Genomic DNA, 26,885 nt, shown 5'->3' on the forward strand with positions numbered 1-26,885 from the left:
AATTAGACACTTCTCTGAGTGTCACATTTCTAAACCAATCCAACACCTAAAGAAGGTGGTGCTGAAAAAAAGGGAAGGTGATTTTGAACTGAAAAGATCAGAGCTGCTCTCGTTAACCTGGTCCAACAGACAGAAAACTTCTCATTACCATGAATTGTCTACAGTCTCCTAAAAAAACCTTATTACACATATAATGTGTGTCTTGTGGGCAAAGAGCACATTACACTTTTTAGAAATAAACATAACCTTCTGGAAGAGAAAAACCTTTCTGTTGCATCAGATTATACATTGGCGCTTGAAGACATCAATGGACGATTGGTAATTATGAATGATACTTTGTCACAGGTGTTGTGTCTGCTCTCTGTTGTTCAGTTACAACGATACTGTTGGAGTCGATGTAAGGTCGAAAGAATTGGCAGCACTTTCATGAAAATATGAAGAGCAAAATATGCATTGGAAGTAAACAATGTGACACACTCCATCAGTTGGACTGCCGTTAAGAGAGCTGAGTAAGAAGAGACACAGGAGATGCAGTACTCAAAACACACAAATCAACAGGTCGGCCTTATGACTCTAGTAAAGCTGACTGCATACAGTACCTAAATGAATAGCTAAACTAATATTTTTAATAACTAAAGAAGGTTAACATTACTATCTAATTATGAATGCAAACATGTCATGAGAACATAGTTATGGCATTTCAACGTGTTGCATATCTATAGACCACGAAGCTTTTCTAAACTCTGTTTGCTGTTGTTCTCCCATATAGTGGCGTACTCAAAAATGACAGAAAGATATCCCAGCAGACAGAAGCACATCTCAAACTTGTAAACTCAAGTTGCTGTGGTGGTCTCCATGTGTTCCTGTCTGTCTCCTTTGTCGTCACGCTCATTCCAATGTACAAATTAATTATTAAGCTTCAGTTAGTTTGTGCTACTTGAGTTTCTAAATTGATAACAGTGATTTAAGCTTTTTATTTTCTGTCTGTGTGAAATATTTTGTTCTGATTCTTTTGCGCTTTCCTTCTAAACTTCACAGATTTCTCTGGCATTCACCACACACTTTTTAGCAGGTTGTCCTCAAACATGCATTCACATGCATAAATAGTATGCCAAATGAATTACTACTGGCTGAACCGTTTTGGTCTGATAATGCAGATTTGTAAATTATGAGGAGCCTTAAAGTCTAAATTTTAAGTTACATCAACAGTGATTTGCATGCAAACTGTTAAGAAATTCAACTCAAGGTGTTTGGAGTGATGCTTTTCTTTGCCCTGCAGCCCCATTACAACAAGAATTCCTGATTCATTTTTTGTAAATACCATGTAGCCTGAATTTTAAGTTGCTTCAACTTTATTATACATGCATTAAAGTAAACTTACCTATTTTGAAATAATATACAGTTTTTGATTTGGGCTACCCATTGCAACCTCTTTACCAGATGAAATCTTTAAAATGCCATATAGTCCAAGTTTTAAGTTGACCAACAGCAACCTAAATGCAAAATTTCAATCAACTGTTTTTGCATGATTGGCAAACAAACCAACAAACAAACAAACAGGCAAGATGCAATCTGAGGGTTGAAATAAGGTCCTTGGTGTGCAGAACAGATAAATAACATCAAACGAAGCTGAAACATTCAAAAGACAGATGAAGAATTTATTATTTTAGATTACGTTAACATTATTCAAAGTTATTGTCTGTTATTATGTTTATTACTCTTTAATTAAATATTGTTTTTGTATCAGTATGCTGCTGCTGGAGTATGTGGATTTCCCCTTGGGATTAATAAAGTATCTATCTATCTATCTATCTATCTATCTATCTATCTATCTATCTATCTATCTATCTATCTATCTATCTATCTATCTATCTATCTATCTATCTATCTATCTAGAAGAATTGCAATCCACCACCTATAACTCAGTGGGAAAGTATCTGAAATTGGACAAAAACGTAATTCTTTAGAAAAATCATTTTGAAAATATTTTTAGAAGTTGGTACAAATTTCTTAATGTAATTGTAACATAATCTGGATGGGCTGCGTTTAACCTTTTAACTCAATTTGCCATTTTATTTTATGCAAAAAAAGACATTTTTGATGTGGCTCTTTTGGCGCCAAGTTCTCTGAGTCTACTAAATATTGGGGAACATATTGTATGTATTTGTTTTGACATTATTGTGTATTGTTAATGCATTCTGTTCTTTAAAACTATAAAGTAAAATAATAAAAGGTGTTAATTCAAAATTTATGTGCCAGCAAGACAAAGGACATACTTAGTTGTCTAGAACAGGGGTAGGCAACGTCAGTCCTGGAGTGCCACAGTATGTGCAGGTTTTTGTTCCAACCCAGTTCCTTAACGAGAACTCAATTATTGCTGATGAAGCACATATTGCTTAAGTGACATTTTAATGCTTCATTTTAGTGGTCTCGCTTGTTAAGGTTCTCCAACCTTAATTGCTTATTTCAATCTTAAACTGCTGCATTCAGTGTTTTAATTGCTCCTTATTAGCAATAAGATGTAAAACAGGGGTAGGCAATGTCGGTCCTGGTGAGCCGCAGTGGCTACAGGTTTTCATTCAACCCAATTGCTTAATTAGAAACCAATCATTGCCAATCTCAGACCTTATTTAATTTTATGGCTTGTTAGTCTGTGCAATGTAAGGCTCTTATATCGTAGATTTTTTTCCTTTCCAAGGATATCATCCAAATGATTTGAAGCCTAAAACAGATCATTTTCAGTCTGTCACATTTTTCTATTAAGTGTTTTATTAAATCAAACCGTGTATGATGAACACACACAGATGTAATTGGAAAAAAGCTAGCTGGAGAACTGCTGGCTGCTTTGTCTTTTACATCTTATTGCTAATAAGGAGCAATTAAAACACTGAATGCAGCAGTTTAAGATTGAAATAAGCAATTAAGGTTGGAGAACCTTAACAATCGAGACCACTAAAATGAAGCATTAAAATGTCACTTAAGCAATATGTGCTTCATCAGCAATAATTGAGTTCTCGTTAAGGAACTGGGTTGGAACAAAAACCTGCACATACTGTGGCACTCCAGGACCGACGTTGCCTACCCCTGGTCTAGAATGTCTCAAATGCCATTAGAGAATGTTGGCATGTTGTTGACAAGCACATTGTGTGTCAGCATGGACTGCTGCTATGAATTAAGATACTCCGCTGTGTTCAAACAGCAGGCAAAGCTTCAGCAAACTGGCAAACTACATTACTATCCAAGATTGGGGACACACTTAGTTGTCAGTTGTCCAGAATGTCTCAAATGCCATTAGAGGACATGTCCAAACAACAGGCAAGGCTTCAGCAAAGTAGATTGCGATCTGAGATCTGGTAACCCTTAAGTGTCCACAACAAAGATGGACTGACATCAGTGTGGTCCATCTGAGTGATTATGTCAGATCTGCCACCCATACTGCTGCAGAAACCACCTTCAGTCACAACACCTGCAATGGTGGCAGGGCAGCAAGATACACAGGCCATGTTACTGGTGTTACAGCTGTGATATTTCATCAAGGACCCGCCCTGTCCCAAGGCTGGGGTTCAGATTCATGTTTTATTTATGTTAACATTACTTTTATTGATTATGTCCATTATCCTTTGTTTTTTTGTCTATATATGTAAACTGCCGGTGTTATGTTTCATGTGTTTTGAAACATAAGAGGTGGGGCCACATCTCAATCGCTGCCAAGAACTTCTCTCCACCCAATAAATTCAGAGGGTCTGCCACAGTTCCTGGTGGTTTGTTGTGAATGCTCCCTGGAGTTGGTAAGTTTTGTTGTGCTTACTACTTTTGAGAATTTCATGACTTCTGACCTTCTACTCCTGTGTGTATTTATTATTGGATTCTGTTTTGGGACCGTATCTGCTCTGGATTCCTTTACTATTTAGGCAACTCCTTTTTGTCTTTTTTGCTCCACAGAGCTTATTTTATGCAACAGAGCATTATTTTCTAAAGATGCTGTGCTTTTCCTTATATCTAACGAGGGTTTGGAGGTTTACTCCAATCAAGTGGGCATTTTTAGAACTGTTCGGGACTTACATGCTTTCAGATTCTCCGCTCGAAACAAGAGAATAGCAACCCATTAGAGGCCCTCTGGTCTCGCTTCCTACACATCTGACACTCTGATCCAATGTCAGACATTGGTGTAATGGAAAATGTGTGCCTCCCACCGCAATAGTGAAGACTGGACCCCCTACCCCCCAAAAATGCATTTGTTTTAAACCCACCTGCCAGAAACAATTAAAATAAACAGCAAGGCACAGGGCACACCCAGCTGGCATGAGAAATGTTTCACGTGTTTGCTAGATTGGATTGGTTTTGGTTGCCTGCCATATTTAAAACTTACTTATTTTCATTTCCAACTGGGGTAGAAAAAGGAAAGGACTGGTGCTCTGTTTGAGGTTCAAATCCATTACATCTCAAAAGTTTAAATCTGAGCCATGAATACTTAGCTTTATTACTAGCAGGGCACAAACTAAGCTGAATATCTTACCGGCCAAGAGTCTCTGCACCTTTCAGATGTTCTGGAGTGCGCATAAGCTTGTCAAAAACAGTCACAATCTGGCAGAACCTGGGCCTCTCATTGCGGTCTTTCTGCCAACAATCCAGCATGAGCTGATGAAGAGTAGCTGGACAGCCCATGGGGGTGGGTAGACGATATCCTTCCTCCACTGACTTGATAACCTACAGGGGGAAAAAAAGGAGTAGATGTTCAAAAAGTCTTCAACACTGATGGGTAGTTTATACAACTAAAGAGCACCCTGCAGTAGCCTGGGCCAATGGCTGAAGCTGTGGAGGACTACTGAAAGTTAAAGGATGGCCTGCAGACTGAGTGTCTTCCCGCTTCCTCAGCACTGTCACCATGCAAGTAATCTCAAAGGTAATATGCTATATCTTGTATAAAAATTTGAAAAGATCTACGAAGTTCTATGAAAAGCTGCCACACCCAAAAAAAATATCTTTAAAAAGGTCAATGGGGCTAGCTGTGCATTTATTATACCTAAAAGACCAGATGCCACTTACATCTCTGTTAGTCAAATTCCAGTAGGGCCTTTCCCCATAAGACATCACCTCCCACATGACAACGCCATAGCTCCACACATCGCTGGCTGAAGAGAATTTGCGGAAAGCAATTGCTTCTGGAGCAGTCCAGCGAATGGGGATCTTTCCACCCTGTGATGAAGCAAGAGAGACAGCCATGGCTGGGTTAACATTTTTTTAGGGACATACCTATAATCATAGTCCTACAGCCACCAACATCAGCAAAAGTCTCATTAAATTTACCTTAATTATCATGTCCTTTATGTTTAATTTGAGTGTTGTGAGCTGCTGATGTCACTAGCCTTCTTAACTAGCTACAGCTTTGCCAAGACACGGAAATCATTGCTGCGCACCTTAATGCATATGTGGCATCATGGTCACCATCCCACTTAGTTTTGTGTCTTAACTTTCTTTCAATAAGAATGGCTAAGTTATTGGAACAAAATGTGCATGAAATAAGCAAATTGTTAAGCCAATGATCATTTCTTTTAATTTGTTTTTTTTAACTTCTAGCAGCAGCCTTTGAAATTTTCAAATGAAGTGGTCTCCATGGTCTTGTCCGGTTTCCATTCTTTTTGTCACTTTTTTGTTACATTCCTGTTCAATTTCTACTTAATATTTATAGTACTGGGGTGTTTTACCATGTTAGTCATATGAATGTAGTGAGAACTCAAGCAAAATGATACCTTTTATTGGCTATCTAAACAAATTACAATATGCAAGCTTTCGAAGCAAACCTTTCATTAGCTAACTAAAGAGATTACAATATGCAAGCTTTCGAGGCAGCTTGGGCCCCTTCTTCATGGAAGGTTACCTTGCCTGAAGAAGGGGTTTGAGTTGCCTCGAAATCCTGCATTTTGTAATCTCTTTAGTTAGCCCAGCGTTTCTGAACCTTGAAGTATTTGCGACCCAAGTTTTCATAACAGTTTTAATCGCGCCCCCTTAACGTTTTTTTGAAACCCTAATAAAATGTATTCCTATATTTTTTGCTGTTGATACACCGCTACAAGTTTAAAATTTTCCTACGAATAGTGAAATTACGCCACATATGGCAACATTCGTGTCCCCTTTTTTGTTATTCGTGCCCCACAGTTTGAGAACTGCTGAGTTAGCCAATAAAAGGTGTGATTTTGCTTGACTTCTCACTACTTAATGTTTAAAAATTAGTTCAGAGTTAAATAGGTTGAGGCCTTCATTTGGTCTATGGCCCTCAGATGTTGCAGCTACTAAAACTGCAGTCACTTGATGGTAATAAAAAAGGGATTTGACACGGTACCGGCCTCTCACCTTCCTAAGTTGCTCTTTTAGTGGGTTTCGTTTAGGCTTCTCAGTTTTGACTTTTGCTTCTTGGTTTTACGAGTAAGTATAAGAATGACATTTTGCATATTTTTATTTTTATTTAAATTATTTTTATTTTATTTTCATTTCACAGTGGTATTTGTTTATTTTTTTGTATGTTTGGTGACACGCGTTTTTAATGACATTGCTATGTTGCTATACCAATGGCGACCTTTGCTAGTAAGTGATCTGACATTCACTTCATATGTGATGTCAGCATGCAAAAACTATTTAGGACAAAAACTCAAGCTTTTGCATATGCTAAGATCTTGGAATTCTGTACAAATTATTATAGTTAGGAAAAGGATCAGTTATTTACAGTTAGGGCCTTCTTTTGCAACGTTTTCTTCGACTCTGACTTTTGGAATTTTGGTTTGGTTTTCAAACGTGTTACGTATTAGATAGTTTAGGTTTCAGATTCCTGCCTATTTTCTGATTATTCTTGCGCACTTGCTAAACTTCATCTACTGGTCTTTTCCTTAGGTTTTCCTTAGGTTTACGACCTGTCAGTCTACCAACTCACCAGTATACTTGGTAAGTGTAATAGTCGCTCCCTTGGACTAGTTTTACATTGTCACAAATCTGAAATGGTTTGCATAAAGCACTAAACCATATCTTGGCTTTTACCTTTCTTTTTGTCTTTAGGTTTATGCTATGAGGATTCCCTTCTGGATTTATTTTTAAGAGTGTTTCTTTGACTTATTTATATCCTTTGTTTGCTCCAGATCTTTCAGTTCTTTGCCAGGTAATGGTTTTTCATTTTGAATTATTCCTCCTTCTGTCTTATATTTTCCTTTAAATTTAATTGAATTATTATCAACTTCTGTTCTTTGTTCTTTTGTTAAAGTTAGTTCTGAAATTTTTGTCAGTTTATTTAACACATAGTAAATTTGTATTTGAAATATTGTATGGTTTTGGTGTTCCTATTAGAATAAAATCACAACAGTTATGAGTGACAGGATGCAGAATCAATGTAGTTCTCAATATCACACTGATGTAGTCTTTTAGCTCTGAGAACAAACTAAATGCTGAACTAAATTGTTTTCCTTTTCCTAGCTGTAGTCAATTCCATAAATTGTCTTCCTAAACGTGAATAACATAAACAAGTGACTAAACAAAACTGTGTCTTAACACACTCCATCTCTAATTATGTAAATGTCTTTTATTATGGAACCTTGCAAAAATCTCTCTTTCCACATTAAGGTTCAAATTGTGAATGAACACAAGAATTACATTAAAGAACAAATGACCAAAGTAACATTACAGTACATATCAAAGAGGGGGTCTGTCACTGCTGTGCACATTACAACCAATTCACTGAACACTAGATCTAAAATTGAATTCCTTACTTTAATTAGATTTCTTCTTCTTCTTCTTCTTTCGGCTGCTCCCGTTAGGCGTTGCCACAGCGGATCATCTCTATAGTTGTCCGCATATTGATTTGGCAAAATTTTACACCAGATGCCCCTCCTGATGTAACCCTCCCCATTAATCTGGGCTTGGGACTGGCACAATGAAACACACTGGTTTGTGCATCCCTAATTCTCTCAAAAAGGAGCTCACATTCCTATTGTATAAATAAAGACTGGACAGTGAGCTCATGCGGCACATGGCATTAACTTTCAGATTTAAACTGCTTTTTTGATGAAAATTATCTTAGTTTCAAGACAACATATTGCCCCCGTTTATGAAAACAATAAGCAAAAAAAGAATACATACAAAAATTCTGGATAAGTTTGGTATGTTTGAAGTCAGTTATTACTTCAAAGTCTATATAAATAATATTGTACGCTGTTTGAATCAATGTACCCTCTAATTTTTTCTTTTATTGATGAGTAGATGTGAATAATACAGGAGCTGGTATTTACTATTTCTGACTGATTTCTTCAATTTCCCCTGAATTGATGAGCGCTGAAAAGTGCCAACACAAGAATGATCAAGAGGGATGAAGTAGTGGTCCCTTGTGGGTAAGAGTCATCCATAGTGGTGTTTACAAAGGGAGAAAGGCACAATAACAGGTGCCAGACAGCTCAAAAGCCCTGCACAACACCAAAAAAAAAAAAAAATAGGTGTGCAACTTGTGCACCTGCACAGCTTAAAAGGAGCATAAGTTTGGATGTGTGTTTTCTTTGTCTGTTTATCGGTGTGTTTGTTCACTACTGATGCAAAAATGGCTGAACTGCTTTCACAAAATTTTACAGGTGTGTTGCCATTGGTCCAACTTAAAATATAGGCTACATGTCAAATCAGGGAGAGAGATTATAATGAAAGAGGGGACAACCCAAAAACCTGTGCAGACAAAGGGACTACAATTTCCATCAGTCAGCAGAAGTGCACGGGGGCTGAAGTGAAGACACCTATAGCCCGCACAAAATTTTGTAGCAACCTAAGTGCAATCTCATTAAAAGCAAGAGGTATATACAGAGTTTTCTTCTCAACTAATTTGGATAATAATTTAATTGTCTCACTGGATTACAGCTTTTGTCTCTTTCTCTCATAGTTTATATCCAAGAAGCACTGATACTTCAGGTAATTAATTTGCCCCAAAATCTTTGTTGTTAAATAAATCATTATTTTAAAATTCATAAAAAAGCATCTCTCCAAGTGGCTTGCAATGGTCATCTATGGTTAATCCTGAGAATTAATTCACATCTTACGATGCATATCCATTTCCTTTTGACAAAGACTTCACTTGTTTTTCTGAGACTCCAGCGGATTTAAATAATTTCACCACCCTCCTCATTTCTTTACCAGTCTCTCTACACAACATTGATGGCTGTGTCACTGAACGCCATTGTATCTTACTGAATGTTGCTGTCCTGCATTGATAGAGATTAGAGTAATCATGCTACATTTTTTTCTGGTAAAATTTTATTTACTCTATGGATTTAGACAAATAAACTCACTTTTTATACAGTTAATACGTCCAATTATGAAGAAGCAGAAATTCAACAGATTAAAGATGAAAGATGAGAGACAATCAGAGAAAGGAGAAAAATGAGGAGTCTTAAACTACAGCAAGGCTCAACACAATCGGTAGTAGGCTGTGTACATGTGGAAAAAATAAAATAACCAGTAACGGCGCACTGCACGATAACGTGTAGTGAATACCCTTGACGTGAGCATTCCTAGTTTTCATCATCTTTCTCTGTACGTTTAGCTTTCGTTTGCTCAGAGGTTGATGCACTTGCTCTTCTTTCGTCGGCATCTTTTCACATTAAAACTGATTAAGTCAGTGTTTGTGTTACAATTACTTAGTACATTTTCTTTAATTTTTCACATAAACTGGCACTTAAGTCTTCAATCTGCCTCAAAAATTATTTAAGATATGAAAAAGTAGGGGAATTGACTGCAAAGGTGGTAGGGATGAGAACGGCACCAGTACGCATGCGCCGCACGCTGCCGAGAACTGATTCTACAATACAGTAATCCCTCCTCCATCGCGGGGGTTGCGTTCCAGAGCCACCCGCGAAATAAGAAAATCCGCGAAGTAGAAACCATATGTTTATATGGTTATTTTTATATTGTCATGCTTGGGTCACAGATTGGCGCAGAAACACAGGAGGTTGTAGAGAGACAGAAACGTTATTCAAACACTGCAAACAAACATTTGTCTCTTTTTCAAAAGTTTAAACTGTGCTCCATAACAAGACAGAGATGACAGTTCCGTCTCACAATTAAAAGAATGCAAACATATCTTCCTCTTTAAAGGAGTGCTTGTCAGGAGCAGATCATGTCACGGAGATAGAGAAAAGCAAACAGATCAATAGGGCTGTTTTTCTTTTAAGTATGTGAAGCACCGTGGCACAAAGCTGTTGAAGGCGGCAGCTCACACCCCCTCCGTCAGGAGCAGACAAAGTGAGACAGAGTTTGTTTTTCAATCAAAAATCAATACGTGCCCTTCGAGCTTTTAAGTATGCGAAGCTCTGTGCAGCATGTCGTTTCAGGAAGCAGCTGCACAAAAGATCACAACGTGAAGATAATCTTTCAGCATTTTTAGACGAGTGTCCGTATCGTCTAGGTGTGCAAACAGCCCCCTGCTCAATCCCCCTACGTCAGGATCAGAGAAAGTCCGCGCAAAAGAAAGAGAAAAGTAAGCCGGGTAGCTTCTCAGCCATCTGCCAATAGCGTCCCTTGTATGAAATCAACTGGGCAAACCAACTGAGGAAGCATGTACTAGAAATTAAAAGACCCATTGTCCGCAGAAACCCGCGAAGCAGCGAAAAATCCGCGATATATATTTAAATATGCTTTCATATAAAATTCGCGATGGAGTGAAGCCGCGAAAGGCGAAGCGCGATATAGCGAGGGATTACTGTAAAACAAAATAAAAAGAGGTATAACCTTGGAGGTCATCATCACTCCGAAAGCAGATAGTAGACATCACGTAGTATATGTGTACCAAATTTCAGGTCAATAGGTCAAACGGTTTGTGAGCTACAGTGATTTAAAATCCTGGACAGATAAACCAACAGCCACGGTAGCGTATTATATAAGAAGATGACTACCGAGTACAAATTCTTTTGCTGTAGAGAGTGGACCTTACTAGTATGGTTGCTAAAACAGATAAACATATCCATGAATCAGCACACTTTGTCCTGATAGGCAGCCATTTATGTTACTGATGAGGATAATTTTCTAGCCATTATCCATCTTGAGGTTCTGGAGACATTTTTCCAAAATGAAAGTGTAGGAAGTGACCAACTTCAGAACTTTTAAATGAGCAGCTTTTGTTAGTAGAAGTCTGTTGATCTTATCAGTTGCAGCACCACATTTGCACTGATGCTGCAAAGCTCCAAGTGACATTTGGAGACACAGAAATGATTCCGTTTTCCAAAGCGAGAACACTGGCATTTTGTGACTTCACAATGGTCTGCTTTTTGTTGCAAGATTTCCTACAAAGTATGGTAAACTGTAATTCAGCTTTAATCTTTTTTACTTACAAATCTAGAACTTTAATCATAAATGTTTCATACAGAGCAATGTGGTATATGTATCCTTCCCTCAGGAAAGGTTTAGCCATTCATTTCTGATAGAAATACATTACTTCCAGCTTTATATTATTTTCACCAACTTATCTCAGAAGTGAGCAAAGTGCATTTCTAAACTCAGAACTGCTTTGAAGTGGACACATTTGCCAGGTTTTTGTATTGTTTTTTGCTCAACTATGAAAAAAATAACTGATTTCAAAAATGCCAAACTTATCCTTTATATCAGTGGTTCACAACCTTTTCTGTGTCCCAGCACCTCCTACAAAAGTAATATCATGTTTGAATATGGAGAAGTTAAATTTCTATTTTTTGAGCCACAAATCGAACCCCATACAGTACGAATTGAACTCCAAAACATAAGCTTTTAACTCAGTGTATACAATTTCAATATAAGTTGAGCAATTTTTTAATAACATTAGAACAATCTAGACTAGAACAGTCCATTCAGCCCCACAAAGCTTGTCAGTCCTGTCCACTTAATTCTTTTAAAAAAACAACAATTCTAGTTTTGAAAGTCCCTACTGTCTACCACACTACTATGTAGCTTATTCCAAATGTCTATGTTTCTTTGTGTAAAGAAAAACTTCCTAATGTTTGTGTGAAATTTACCCTTAACAAGTTTCCAACTCATTTTAAAATAACAGCCTCGATCCACTGGACTAATTCCCTTCATAATTTTAAATATTTCAGTTATGTCATCTCTTAATCTCCTTTTGCTTAAACTTAAAGGCTCATTTCTTTTAATGTTTCTTCATAAATCATCCTCTGTAGCCCTGGAATCAGCCTAGTTGCTCTTCTCTGGACCTTTTCTAGTGCTGTTTTGCCCTTTATGTAGCCTGGAGACCAAAACTGCACACAGTACTCCAGATTAGGCCTCACCAGTGTGAAATAAAGCTTGAGCAGAACCTCCTTGGACTTGTACTCCACACATGAGGGTGCTACATAACCTCACATTTTGTTTGCCTTCTTAATGACTTCTGAACACTGTCGGGAAGTTGATAGCGTAGAGTCCACTATGACTCCTAAATCCTTCTCATAAGCTGTACTTTTAATTTTTAGACCTCATATTTTGTATTCAAACCTACATTTTATTGTCCTACGTGTAATATATTACATTTACTGGCATTAAATTTAATCTGCCACAAATCTGCCCAAGCCTGTATGCTGTCCAAGTTTTTCTGTAATGATATAACAGATTCCAAATTATCTGCCAATCTACCTATCTTGGTATCATCTGTAAAATTAAAACCTTTATACCTTTATAAATCTTAATTGATGATCGGGGGGTTGGAGTATCCTGCAAAGCATCAAGGACCACGAGAAAATGACACATGATCAACGACAGAGGGGTTTGGGGGATTGGAGACCCCAGTGAAGCAATGGGCGCTGGCCCACTGCTAAGAAATGAAACACAATCGACAAGCTTTGTCCCCTGATAACACTTGCACTGCAATTCAAAAACAACTGTGCTGCATTTAAAACTGCTTCCCTACTGCCAGGACCACCAACACTGTTGCATCCAGTTTAGTCCCTTTCCCTACCTCTGACAAACCTCAAAATCAATGACATTTCACAATTAGGGCATAGAAATTAATACTAGACCTCAACGCTCTCTATGGATCATTGGAAGGTCCAAATTTCATTCTCTTATTAAAAGTTATTTGCCTTTACAAATTTCCAGCTGCAACAAGAAACTGATGAGAACGTGCATTTCTGTGGCTCATTCACAGGTGACAATTGCTCGTGCAATGCTTGATTCTTTCATATCACAAAACAGGAACACTAACTAATAAATGGTCTATATATTAAAGCACACTGCAAAACACTGATTGCACCACAATAACGCTGAACAATGCACCTCACTCAATTGTGGCGAATCGTGACACAGCCTTCCTTCTTGTCACACCCCCTGAAATGTCATCTCGCATCCCCTTTAGGTATGGGCACCCGAGGTTGGTAACCCCTGCTTTAAATACAACCCCAATTCCAATGAAGTTGGGATGTTGTGTAAAATGTAAATAAAAACAGAATACAATGATTTGCAAATCCTTTTCAACCTATATTCAATTGAATACACTATGAAGACAAGATATCGAATGTTCAAACTGATAAACTTTATTGTTGTTTTGCAAATCTTCACTCATTTTGAATTTGATGCCTGCAACACATTCCAAAAAAGCTGGGACAGGGGCAGCAAAAGACTGGGAAAGTTGAGGAATGTTCAAAACAGGTGTAACCAGGTGAACAGGTTAACTGGAAACAGGTGTTTGTCATGATTGGGTATAAAAGGAGCATCCCCAAAAGGCTCAGTCGTTTACAAGCAAGGATGGGGCGAGTTTCACCACTTTGTGAACAGCTGCGTGGGCAAATAGTCCAGCAGTTTAAGAACAACGTTTCTCAACGTACAATTGCAAGGAATCTGGGGATTTCATCATCTACTGTCCATAATATCATCAAAAGATTCAGAGAATCTGGAGAAATCTCTGCACATAAGCAGCAAGGCCGAATACCAAGACTGGATGCCCATGACCTTCGATCCCTCAGGCGGCACTGCATTAAAAACCAATATCATTCTATAAAGGATATTACCACGTGGGCTCAGGAATACTTCAGGAAACCATTGTCAGTTAACACAGTTCATCGCTACATCTACAAGTGCAAGTTAAAACTCTACCATGCAAAGCGAAAGCCATATATCAACAACACCCAGAAACACCGCCAGCTTCTCTGGGCCCGAGCTCATCTGAGATGGACTGACGCAAAGTGGAAAAGTGTGCTGTGGTCTGACGAGTCCACATTTCAAATTGTTTTTGGAAATCATGGATGTCGTGTCCTCCAGGCCAAAGAGGAAAAGCACCATCCGGATTGTTATCAGTGCAAAGTTCAAAAGCCAGCATCTGTGATGGTATGGGGGTGTGTTAGTGCCCATGGCATGGGTAACTTGCACATCTGTGAAGGCACCATTAACGCTGAAAGGTAGATACAGGTTTTGGAGCAATATATGCTGCCATCCAAGCGACGTGTTTTTCAGGGACGTCCCTTCTTATTTCAGCAGGACAATGCGAAGCCACATTCTGCATGTGTTACAACAGCGTGGCTTCGTAGTAAAAGAGTACGGGTACTAGACTGGCCTGCCTGCAATCCAGACCTGTCTCCCATTGAAAATGTGTGGCGCAATATGAAGCACAAAATACGACAACGGAGACCCCGAACTGTTGAGCAACTGAAGTTGTACATCAAGCAAGAATGGGAAAGAATTCCACCTACAGAGCTTCAACAATTAGTGTCCTCAGTTCCCAAACGCTTATTGAGTGTTGTTAAAAGGAAAGGTGATATAACACAATGGTAAACATGCCCCTGTCCCAGCTTTTTTGGAACGTGTTGCAGGCATCAAATTCAAAATGAGTGAAGATTTGCAAAACAACAATAAAGTTTATCAGTTTGAACATTCGATATCTTGTCTTTGTAGTGTATTCAATTGAATATAGGTTGAAAAGGATTTGCAAATCATTGTATTCTGTCCCAACTTCATTGGAATTGGGGTTGTACTAAATTGATGCACTTAGTCACACACAGCTATGACATCAACTCCATATTACACAATGTGTAATTTTATTGATGTCTTTACTACTCAGAGCCTACAAGCAAATTATAAATAGGCAACAAAAATAACTATAATTTTTATAATGCTGAATAAAATCACATACAGTACAAATAATGAAAAAGACATTCAATTTTTCTCTGATCCTCACATTGTTTAAATATTTCTGGCCACAAAAAATTGCTCAGTGGCTGACTACTGGAGAAACACTTACACTGGTTGTGTAGGCACCATCAGGGTCATCTTCCAGGACACGTGAGAGGCCAAAATCAGACACTTTGCATACCAGATTACTGTTGACAAGAATATTACGAGCTGCCAGGTCACGGTGAATGTATCCCAGGTCGGACAGGTACTTCATGCCGGCCGCAATCCCCCGTAGAATTCCCACCAGCTGGATGATACTGAACTGACCATCGTGTTTCTGTGGTAGGAAGAAAATAATGAAAAATGTCACGAGCATTTGGAAAATAGTTACAGAAGACAAGAATGAAGTGAAGATGAATGGATGTACTGACACTCAGAAAACTGAATAAAATGAGGAAATTACTTCACATCCACAATGTACAAGATGAAGATGGAGGGTCAGTAGTCAAGGACACCACTATGTTGTAAATACATAGTCAGTATGAATAAGCAGCTTACACAAACAGAAGTACCAAAGTTGTAAATACTGAACACTGAAAATTCTGTTTGTGTCACATCTGTCCTGATGGACATTCACCCAAGATGTACAAAACTACATGTTGCTCATGTAACACCTTGGTTTTAACTTCATAAATTTTTCCTGGTGGTATAATATGCCTGCACATTGGAGAATTTCCTCTTGGGCTCGATAGAGGTATGTGATAACCCACCGGGGCGAGAGAGGGAGCCGTCATTAACATTCTTTTCTCCATCTCTCCCCACAGCACCTGTGATGGCACTTAGCCCCGCCCCTTCCTGTTAAGAAGCTTGACTGGCCAAAAGGAGGCGTCATTTCCACTAAGAGTGACCCGCTAGATGGAACTCCAGTGAATGAGCCTTATTTCAACAGCCAAGAGATGGATACTTTATTATTGTGCCCAAGAGGCAATTTACTTTATCGCCAAGAGGTGTGATTTTCTTTTGGACCATAGTTTTTAAATGAGACAACCCCATTGGTGTCCCAACTTTTCCTTGATGCTGCGACCTTTCATTCCTGCACCCGACCACAGCCTTTTGTAGTGATTGTCATAATGTCTGTTTTTATGTTAGGGTCAATATGTTATTCTATTTTGGAATCATATTTCTATTTTCTATTTTTCTAACACTTGTTAAGATTTATTGCTACGATAGTGACACTGTCAAGGTGTTACCTTATTGTCGTTTACTCACAGCCACTTTTTTAACAGCTAATGACAAGCCAAGCAGGCATGTGGGTTTGTGGAATTGACAGTAAAATTCATTTTCCAGGCAATTTTGTAATTGCGAAATGCAAAACCCCCCCCCCCCCCAATTTTTTCTTTTTATTGGTGGTCTTTATTTAAATATTACATTACAAGCAGGTGCATGCGAATTAATCCATAAAGATGCTTCCTGTGTGAACGGAACAAATTTGGCTGGAAGTGAGATGCAATTTATTTGCGAATTTTTCTGAAATGTGACACTCTACCTGAACTGAGAATGCAGTTTTCACTCATCACTGTTGATGGTAAAGCTCCATTTTTTTCAGTCACATGATTTATTGTTACCTGGTTTATCGACTGCTGCTGAAGGAGGTTGACCAGTAGGGTATACCTACTTTTTCCACAGTACACTGTGAATGTTTGATGAGTGTGTTCAATATAAAGATACAGTCAGTCAGTCAGTCAGTCATTATCCAACCCACTATATCCTAACACAGGGTCACGGGGGTCTGCTGGAGCCAATCCCAGCCAACACAGGGCACAAGGCAGGAACAAATCCTGGGCAGGGTGCCAGCCCACTGCAGATATAAAGACATAAACGATCATAAATGTTTGGGTGTTGTGTGCTTAATCATATTGTGTATGTCTATATTTGTGACTTAGATGATGATCAGATCACATTTTATGATCAATTAATGCAGAAAACCTGGTTATTCCCATTCACATACTTTTTCTTGCCACTGTAATTATTTTTTACCCTGCCTCTGAACACTCACTTAGTATCCTTGCCAGAGCATAACATCAATATTCTGTTAAGACACAAAATAACACATTGAAGGAGGTATGCAGATGTCTGATATGGTGAATGGAAACTCTCCAATGTTGATGACTATTTCAGTAGTTTTCATAGGAGCCAGTGCCAGTGCTGTTGGCATATTTTTCTTAAGGGACTATGAGCTGCAGGAGTTTACACCAAACATGCCATCTTCTAGAGCTGTGTGTGTGCCAAGTGCAAACTGATTTGGATTACAACTTTTGCCTTTTCCTTTATTTATTTCATAGAGCACAGAAGAGCAGTAGACAATCCCACTATCTCTCCGTTCTCCAGTGCTAGTTTCATAGGGTGCCCCATACAGACCCCCAAACTCCTACAGCCAGGAGCACTGGTAGCTCTTTAATTGTCCCAACATTTATGAGAATTGTGTTATAGAGTGGAGTTCTATTTAAGGCTGATGCTAGCTGATGGGTTATCTCATTTAAAAAGACATTTTGTACTCGAGCTCCATATGCGCAAAGTATACAATTATTCAACTCAAAATTATATATCGAGCACATCTGTCTCGTTTAAAATTGTCCAAAATGTTTCCAGGGCAAGATCCAACCTGTGAACGCTGCAATCAAGTTCCAGCATCACTAGGTCACATGTTTTGGGCCTGCACCAAGTTAATATCATTCTGGACCAAAATCTTTAAATGGCTATCAGACAGCCTTGGTGTCACAATCTCTCCTAATCCACTAACAGCTGTGTTTGGTGGACTTCCAGATGGGCTTAAAGTGGAGAGGGACAAGCAAACTGTAATTACCTTTACTAAACTATTGGCACGTAGACTTATCTTGCTCAATTGGAAGAATCCTAACTCACCTATTCTAAGTCAGTGGGTAACTGATGTTTTATAGTTATTGAAACTGGAAAAAATCTAATTCGTACTTAAGAGGATCTGTACAAAATTTTTTCAATAACATCAATAACATTTTAGAATAAGCATTTAAATTGAGGAAGAAGGTCCTGTCCCCTCATTTACTCCATTTATCGTTATTGATTTATTAATTTATCTATTTAGTTATTTTTACAAACTTAAATTTTTACTCTGCTGGCCTAGCTCTCTTTTCTCAGGGGTGGGGGTTGATTTGTTTCAAACCAATTTTTATAAAACTTGAGTTATTGGTCATCCGGGAGGGACTCAGAGTAGAGCCGCTGCTCCTCTGCATAGAGAGGAGTCAGATGAGGTGGCTCGGGCATCTGATCAGGATGCCTCCTGGACGCCTGCCTGGTGAGGTGTTCCGGGCACGTCTAACCGGGAGGAGGCCCCGGGGAAGACCCAGGACACGCTGGAGGGACTATGTCTCCCGGCTGGCCTGGGAACGTCTCGGGATTCTCTCAGAAGAGCTACAAGAAGTGGCCGGGGAGAGGGAAGTCTGGGTATCTCTGCTCAAGCTGCTACCCACACGACCCGACCTTGGATAAGCGGAAGAGGATGGATGGATGGATGGATGGATGGATGGATGGATGGATGGATGGATGGATGGATGGATGGATGGATAGTTATTGGTATGGAATGTTATTTGATTTTAATAAAATCAATAAAATAAAAAAAATAAAAGGACATTTTGTGAAGACTGGAAACATTTATCATCTACGTCATTTTTGATGAATGACCACCATATTCCATATGTGTGGATTTTTTTATACACATTATCCATTGGTAGAATATTTAGTCCCAGGTATTTGACTGTCAACACGGCAGTTCAAAAATAGTCAGGCACTTCATTTAATGTCTTCAGACTCTCTTGTCAATTCTCCACTACCAGTAGGGTTAGGGGACACCTATACTGACGTACTGTGGAAAGGCATACCTTCCATATGTGTATGCAAGAGTTTTACTGGGTGGGAAAGTAAGTATGTCCATTCTCTCTGTATCAATCAACATGAAAGCTTTACTGGTAAGAGTCATGCAGATGGACTTTTATGTGATTTGCTTTCATATTTTGCATATAATATTTAGACATCTGCGGTGGGTTGGCACCCTGCCCGGGATTGGTCCCTGCCTTGTGCCCTGTGTTGGCTGGGATTGGCTCCAGCGGACCCCTGTGGCCCTGTGTTTGGATTCAGCGGGTTGGAAAATGGATGAATGGATGGATATTTAGACATGTATTTTTGTAATGATAAATCATGCGTGGCGGACAACTGGGGTACATACCCGGTCTGGACGCCCCTTTGCTATATGTTTAGGGGGAGCAGCCATGGACTGTGCAATACCTCCCCCTGGACGCTAGATGTCCGCCACACTGGGTTGGAGCAGTGCCTCGGTTTACCAAAGGGTTCCATCGGAATTGGAGTTGGGTGCAGCCCTGTTGGGTCCCACAGGTGCCGCCAAGGGGTGCTGCAGCTGGGACTCCTGAGCCTGTATGGGCAGCGTATTCACCACACCCGGAATTGCAGCCAGAACTTGGCAATCAATCACTTGGAGCACTTTCGGGTGAACTATAAAAGGGCCCAGCAACCACCACTCAATGGCCAGAGTCGGGAGGAGGAGGACGAAGCTTGGAGGAGGTGTAGTGGTGCCAGAGAAGAGTGTGTTTTGAGTGCTTTATTTGTGTATTGGTGACTGTGTTGTGCCTGTGGGGGTCACGGGGAAGACATGACCCACAGGTGAAGAAAATAAATATATAAATATACATGCCTCCAGGTATGAGTCTGTGTCGGGTCAGGCGCCTATATAGTGCCTTTTACACATGTATTTAGAAAAAACTTGTACTAGACAACAGAAAAAGTTTTCTTGTATCCATCCATGTACCAGAGAATAAATAAGAATTTACTATGCCTGTTCTACTTAGAGAATACTAGATCAGAACCAGTATAATCTATTAACTTAATCTATTGCCCACTTGAGTATGCAAGGACTAAAAACAAGTTTGTCCTAGACCAGGGGTATGAGTGAAACACTGAGTTGGTAGAAGATTCAAGGACATACTGCAAGTCATATGTAGCCAGGACTGGTCAAGGGGCACAAGGCCTGAACATGAAAGGGGACTTAATTCCTACACTATGACATCCCGTTGGTCCAAGAATTGCAGCAGAGAAGCTTCAGAGCTACAGTATTCAGAAGCTCAATGTCTCTCTCATGCCATCAGTTCCATGTAGAGACCATGCCACAACAGGGAGTAAACAGCTTATAACATAACCAAGATGTAAAAGCCATCAGGCAATCTAGGTACATTAGATGCCTAGACTCACAGCAGGAGGAGCTGCTATCCATCCAGGTTGTACAGGTGCAATGTGTCACACTCATTTTGCTTTGCATCTGCTTTGGACACATTAGGAACTTTGAATTAGAGGATGCTAATCTATAATGCATGTGTAACAGTGTAAACCTTCTCTCCTGCTTGTTTTGGTTTTCTGTCATCACCAAGTTATAGAAACAGAGAAAGGGGGAAGCAATTAAACATAATAGCAGTCAAACCTGATGGTGACCATAAGTGGAGCTTCAAATTGCAGCTTTGTCTTCATGATGGTAAGTGTAAGCATATGAGAGCTATAGTGAGAATTTGGGAATCACTGTTCAGATATACATAATAAAGAGTCTGAAAGTGGGAATAGGGTCACCCTAGGACCCTTCAATGATAACACAGCAGGTATATATGTATCAACACATGAGTTTTAGTGGGTAGGTAAGTTTATCCAAGTCAGATTCTATAAACATTTTATATACTGTTTTACTGGTTGGCGTACATTATTTGTGATGCATATTGGCTCAACATATGTATTCAAGAAGGACATTCTTTGAATGCATTATACATGTCTGTGAACAGAAATGAATGTCTGTGCAAAAAAAATAAATTATATTAAATTACAGCACAGCACCGTTTACAACAGTAAGTCAGAAGTTAGTAGTCAGTAGTAATCACACAATAAATTCTGGAAGAAGCAATAGCTTTCCAAAATAACAGCTCTGCTATTCCAAAGCCTGCAATAAGATTGATTAATTATTTGTAATTCCATTCATTTTTTAGTTTCATTAATTTAATGTGACACATATGGTACAGTACATCCCATTGCTTGCTTTGTACACCAGCCATTTTTTTTTTATTTCAGCATTTACAATTTCATTTACTGATAGGCAGTAGTACATGTGTGATTGTTTTTGTTGGTGGTTTTGCATTAAAGGTTACCAAGTTCTCATTCATTTAGACACTGTTAAAAGGGAAATTAGCAGAAAGTCAGGCAAAGTTTTTACTCAGAATGCACTTTATTGCGAAGTATTTGTTAATCCCGAAACTAAACGCCAACGGTGGATTAGATAAACGCACCGCCAGTACCTTCTAAATCAGAGGCCTGTAGGGCAGCATGCAGAGAGAGGTCCACATTCCCTGCTCTAGGAAATGACTTGCAATTAGCTTGACATCTTTGCAATACATGATTTTAGAAACACCACATATTATCTGAGGTGCAGGATTAACTGGTATGACATATTATGAAGAAATGAATAAAAGTGCAGTTTGAGAATGCTGTTCTTACAAGTCTTAAGGGAATAACTGGAAATCATGCAGAATAAGAGGCTTGGCAATAAGTAATAACAAACACACAACATCTATTAGTTTTTGAATGCCTTATTTCCATTATAGTGTCACGGGAAGTTATTATGGCAGTGTGCCCTGAAAGGAATGCCAGTCCATCATTTTGTCCATTCATGGACTCAACCGCCCCTCCTTTAACCGTCACCTTATCGTGGTGGAGGGGTTTGCGTGTCCCAATGATCCTAGGAGCTCTGTTGTCCGGGGCTTTATGCCCCTGGTAGGGCCACCCAAGGCAAACTGGTCCTAGGTGAGGGATGAGACAAAGAGCGGTTAAACAAACCTCCTATGAAGAAAAAACATTTTGGACGGCGTTTTCCCTTGCCCGGACGCGGGTCACCGGGGCCCCACTCTGGAGCCAGGCCTGGAGGTGGGGCTCGATGGCGAGTGCCTGGTGGCCGGGCCTGCACCCATGGGGCTCGGCCGGGCACAGCCCGAAGAGGCAACGTGGGTCCCCCTTCCCATGGGCTCACCACCTATGGGAGGGGCCAAGGAGGTCGGGTGCAGTGTGAGTTGGGTGATGGCCGAAGGCGGGGACCTTGGCGGTCCGATCCTCGGCTACAGAAACTGGCTCTTGGGACATGGAATGTCACCTCTCTGAAGGGGAAGGAGCCTGAGCTAGTGCGCGAAGTTGAGAGGTTCCGGCTAGATATAGTCGGGCTCACCTCGACGCACAGCTTGGACTCTGGAACCAATCTCCTTGAGAGGGGCTGGACTCTCTACCACTCTGGAGTTGCCCCCGGTGAGAGGCGCCGAGCAGGTGTGGGTATACTTATTGCCCCCCAACTTGGAGCCTGTACATTGGGGTTTACCCCGGTGGACGAGAGGGTAGCCTCCCTTCGCCTTCGGGTGGGGGGACGGGTCCTAACTGTTGTTTGTGCGTATGCACCGAACAGCAGTTCGGAGTACCCACCCTTTTTGGAGTCCCTGGAGGGGGTGCTAGAGGGCATACCTTCTGGGGACTCCCTCGTTCTGCTGGGAGACTTCAATGCTCACGTGGGCAATGACAGTGAGACCTGGAAGGGCGTGATTGGGAGGAATGGCCCCCCTGATCTGAACCCGAGCGGTGTTTTGTTATTGGACTTCTGTGCTCGTCACGGATTGTCCATAACGAACACCATGTTCAAGCATAGGGGTGTTCATATGTGCACTTGGCACCAGGACACCCTAGGCCTCAGTTCGATGATCGACTTTGTGGTCATGTCGTCGGACTTGCGGCCACATGTCTTGGACACTCGGGTGAAGAGAGGGGCGGAGCTGTCAACTGATCACCACCTGGTGGTGAGTTGGCTTCGATGGTGGGGGAGGATGCCGGTCAGGCGTGGTAGGCCCAAACGTGTTGTGAGGGTCTGCTGGGAACGTCTGGCAGAGCCCCCTGTCAGAAGTAGCTTCAACTCCCACCTCCGGCAGAACTTCGACCACATCCCGAGGGAGGTGGGGGACATTGAGTCCGAATGGGCCATGTTCCGTGCCTCTATTGTTGAGGCAGCTGACCGGAGCTGTGGCTGTAAGGTGGTCGGTGCCTGTCGTGGCGGCAATCCCCGAACCCGCTGGTGGACACCGGCGGTTAAGGATGCCATCAAGCTGAAGAAGGAGTCCTACAGGACCCTTTTGTCCTGTGGGACCCCGGAGGCAGCTGATAGGTACCGGCAGGCCAAGCAGAATGCGGCTTTGGTGGTTACTGAGGCAAAAACTCGGGCGTGAGAGGAGTTTGGGGAGGCCATGGAGAATGACTTTCAGATGGCTTCAAGGAGATTCTGGTCCACCATCCGGCGTCTCAGGAAGGGGAAGCAGTGCAGTGTCAACACTGTATATGGTGGGGATGGTGCGCTGCTGACCTCGACTCGGGACGTTGTGGGTCGGTGGGGGGAATACTTCGAAGACCTCCTCAATCCCATTAACATGCCTTCCAATGAGGAAGCAGAGCCTGGGGACTCAGAGGTGGGCTCCCCCATCTCTGGGACTGAGGTCACCGAGGTGGTCAAAAAACTCCTTGGTGGCAGGGCCCCGGGGGTGGATGAGATACGCCCGGAGTTCCTCAAGGCTCTGGATGTTGTAGGACTGTCTTGGCTGACACGCCTCTGCAACATCGCATGGACATCAGGGACAGTGCCTCTGGATTGGCAGACCGGGGTGGTGGTCCCCCTCTTTAAGAAGGGGGATCGGAGGGTGTGTTCCAACTACAGAGGGATCACACTCCTCAGCCTCCCTGGAAAAGTCTATTCAGGGGTCCTGGAGAGGAGGGTCCGTCGGATAGTCGAGCCTCGGATTCAGGAGGAACTGTGTGGTTTTCGTCCTGGTCGCGGAACAGTGGACCAGCTCTATACCCTTAGCAGGGTCCTGGAGGGTGCATGGGAGTTTGCCCAACCAGTCTACATGTGTTTTGTGGACTTAGAAAAGGCATTCGACCGTGTCCCTCAGGGAATCCTGTGGGGGGTACTCCGAGAGTATGGGGTACCGGCCCCCCTGATAAGGTCTGTTCAGTCCCTGTACGATCAGTGCCAGAGCTTGGTCCGCATTGCCGGCAGTAAGTCGAACCCGTTTCCAGTGAGAGTTGGACTCCGCCAGGGCTGCCCTTTGTCACCGATTCTGTTCATAACTTTTATGGACAGAATTTCTAGGCGCAGCCAGGGTGTTGAGGGGGTCCGGTTTGGTGGGCTCAGGATTGGGTCACTGCTTTTTGCAGATGATGTTGTCCTGTTTGCTTCATCAGGCCGTGATCTTCAGCTCTCTCTGGATCGGTTCGCAGCCGAGTGTGAAGCGGCTGGGATGAGAATCAGCACCTCCAAATCCGAGACCATGGTCCTCAACCGGAAAAGGGTGGAGTGCCCTCTCAGGGTTGGTAGCGAGATCCTGCCCCAAGTGGAGGAGTTCAAGTATCTCGGGGTCTTGTTCACGAGTGAGGGAAGAATGGAGCGTGAGATCGACAGGCGGATCGGTGCGGCATCCGCAGTAATGCGGGCGTTGCATCGGTCTGTCGTGGTGAAAAAGGAGCTGAGCCGCAAGGCGAAGCTCTCAATTTACCAGTCGATCTATGTTCCTACCCTCACCTATGGTCATGAGCTATGGGTAGTGACCGAAAGAACGAGATCGCGAATACAAGCGGCTGAAATGAGTTTCCTCCACAGGGTGTCTGGGCTTTCCCTTAAAGATAGGGTGAGAAGCTCAGTCATCCGGGAGGGGCTCAGAGTAGAGCCGCTGCTCCTCCGCATCGAGAGGAGTCAGATGAGGTGGCTCGGGCATCTGATCAGGATGCCTCCTGGACGCCTCCCTGGTGAGGTGTTCCAGGCACGTCCAACCGGGAGGAGGCCCCGGGGAAGACCCAGGACACGCTGGAGGGACTATGTCTCTCGACTGGCCAGGGAACGCCTTGGGATTCTCCCGGAAGAGCTAGAAGAAGTGGCCGGGGAGAGGGAAGTCTGGGCATCTCTGCTCAAGCTGCTGCCCCCGCGACCCGACCTCGGATAAGCGGGAGACAATGGATGGATGGATGGACTCAACCACACTTATTTATACCAGACTAGTCTAAAGATGCTAGTTTCCTAAAATGTGTGTCTTTAGAATGCAGGATGGAACTGGATTCTTTATGGACAATCTAAAGTATGCTTGTAGAAGTAGAAAGCAACTGCAGCAAATGAAATCCAAGTCTCTGAAGGTCTGAGACAGAAGCAATGCTAAACACAGACCTGTCATTATAGGGCTATAAACAAACAGCGAGCAACCCGCATTTTATTTAGCGTGCTTCCTAATGAACAAACGGCAATGCGCACCAACAAGTAGAGTACAGGCAGGTGGAAGAATCCACTAACACAGAAATTGACACTGCAGCCATTTGCTTTACATTTCATCCTTTTAACACAACCAATTAGATGATGTGAATCCGGGGGAAGGGGTGGGTTTGGTTCAGCACTTACCCGAAGGAAGGAGTCCAAAGAACCATTTTCCATGTACTCAGTAATAATCATGACAGGTTTACCTGAAAAAAGACAAAACAGTCAGCCTTTTAGTCAGTCTGGAAGAGGAAGTGCACACATTCCAAGATCCCCTTCCCCAGGGTCAGGGCACCACTGTTTAAAAACCTACTTCACATCTTTTTAACTTATGTCATACACATAAAATCTAGTTTTGATATAGATCATCACTAATTAGCTAAACATATCTAAATGAATAAAGTGGACCACGGTCCCCTTTTTTTAGGTATGTACCACACTGAGTGCTCAGCTTCATTTCCACATTATGTATTTTATTATAACAGCAGTACACTTATTCATGTAGGCAGTGTGACATAGTATTGAATGCTTTGGACTTTAAACCCTGAGTATGTGGGTTCAAATCCCACTACTAACACTTTGTGATCCTAAGTCACTTTACCTGCCTGAACTCCAATTAAAGGAAAAAGGGAATGTAACTTAATGTATATCTCAAATGTAACTCACCTTGGATAAAGGAATTAACCATATCATAAGCAACAATAACAATCTAACTCAAGAAAGAAAATAAAATCATTCAGCACTTGTATAAAAGCGAGGAACACAAATATTAGAATTAACATCTACTGGGATCCAGAAGGATCAAAAATGTTCTGTCACTGTGCAGTCATGCTGTGGGTTTAACTAAATCACTTGCCTGTGTCCTGTGATTTTTCTTTTTATTGTTATTTTTGTTGTTTTTGATTTATTTTTCATGTTTTTTTGTTTTGTTTTTTGTAAATATTGTTTTCTGTAAAAGTATTACTTAGCTTTTTATAGTTTTGTGAATTTTTGCTTCTGTTGTTGGATTTTGCCTTTCGTTGTATTTCAAACTTGTTTGCCTTAGGCTTGCCCTTTTTTGCTTATTTCTGGCCTTTTTTGCTTTCTTTTTTTATCTTGGATTGTAGTGAATACATTCTTCATCCATAAAGATTCTATTTGTATTTTTCTTTGTCCTGTTATGCCAGTAGTTTAATAGTTTCCTCCCCCTTGAAAATATATTTTGTGTATTTGGGAAATTTAAAAGTACTTTGAAATTCCCAATTTTCAGTTTATTCAGACCTGAAAATCTGCCTCTTGAGTTTGGGGTCTGACTGTCTGGGGTGAATTTTGTTTTGGGGCAGATTAGTGAGGTCCTGGTATGGCCCCTTTTCAAGTATTTTTAGGTATGCTCCCCAACTGACCATATTGTGCATCATTATCA

At 41.3% G+C, this 26,885-nt stretch overlaps 1 protein-coding gene across 1 annotated transcript in view; it reads right to left on the bottom strand.

Annotated features, from left to right (window-relative positions):
* The window catches only part of epha8 (eph receptor A8), a 633,561-nt gene that overhangs the window by 17,523 nt on the left and 589,153 nt on the right, over window positions 1-26,885 (bottom strand). Inside the window, exons 12-15 of the mRNA XM_051930368.1 lie at window positions 25,628-25,689; window positions 15,209-15,418; window positions 5,047-5,196; window positions 4,517-4,707 (exon numbers count right to left, since the gene is read on the bottom strand). Of these exons, the coding sequence (XP_051786328.1) occupies window positions 4,517-4,707; window positions 5,047-5,196; window positions 15,209-15,418; window positions 25,628-25,689 (613 nt within the window). The remainder of the gene's footprint in view (window positions 1-4,516; window positions 4,708-5,046; window positions 5,197-15,208; window positions 15,419-25,627; window positions 25,690-26,885) is intronic.

The sequence above is a fragment of the Erpetoichthys calabaricus genome, chromosome 8 (assembly GCF_900747795.2).
Source record: "Erpetoichthys calabaricus chromosome 8, fErpCal1.3, whole genome shotgun sequence".
NCBI classification, from domain to species: domain Eukaryota; kingdom Metazoa; phylum Chordata; class Cladistia; order Polypteriformes; family Polypteridae; genus Erpetoichthys; species Erpetoichthys calabaricus.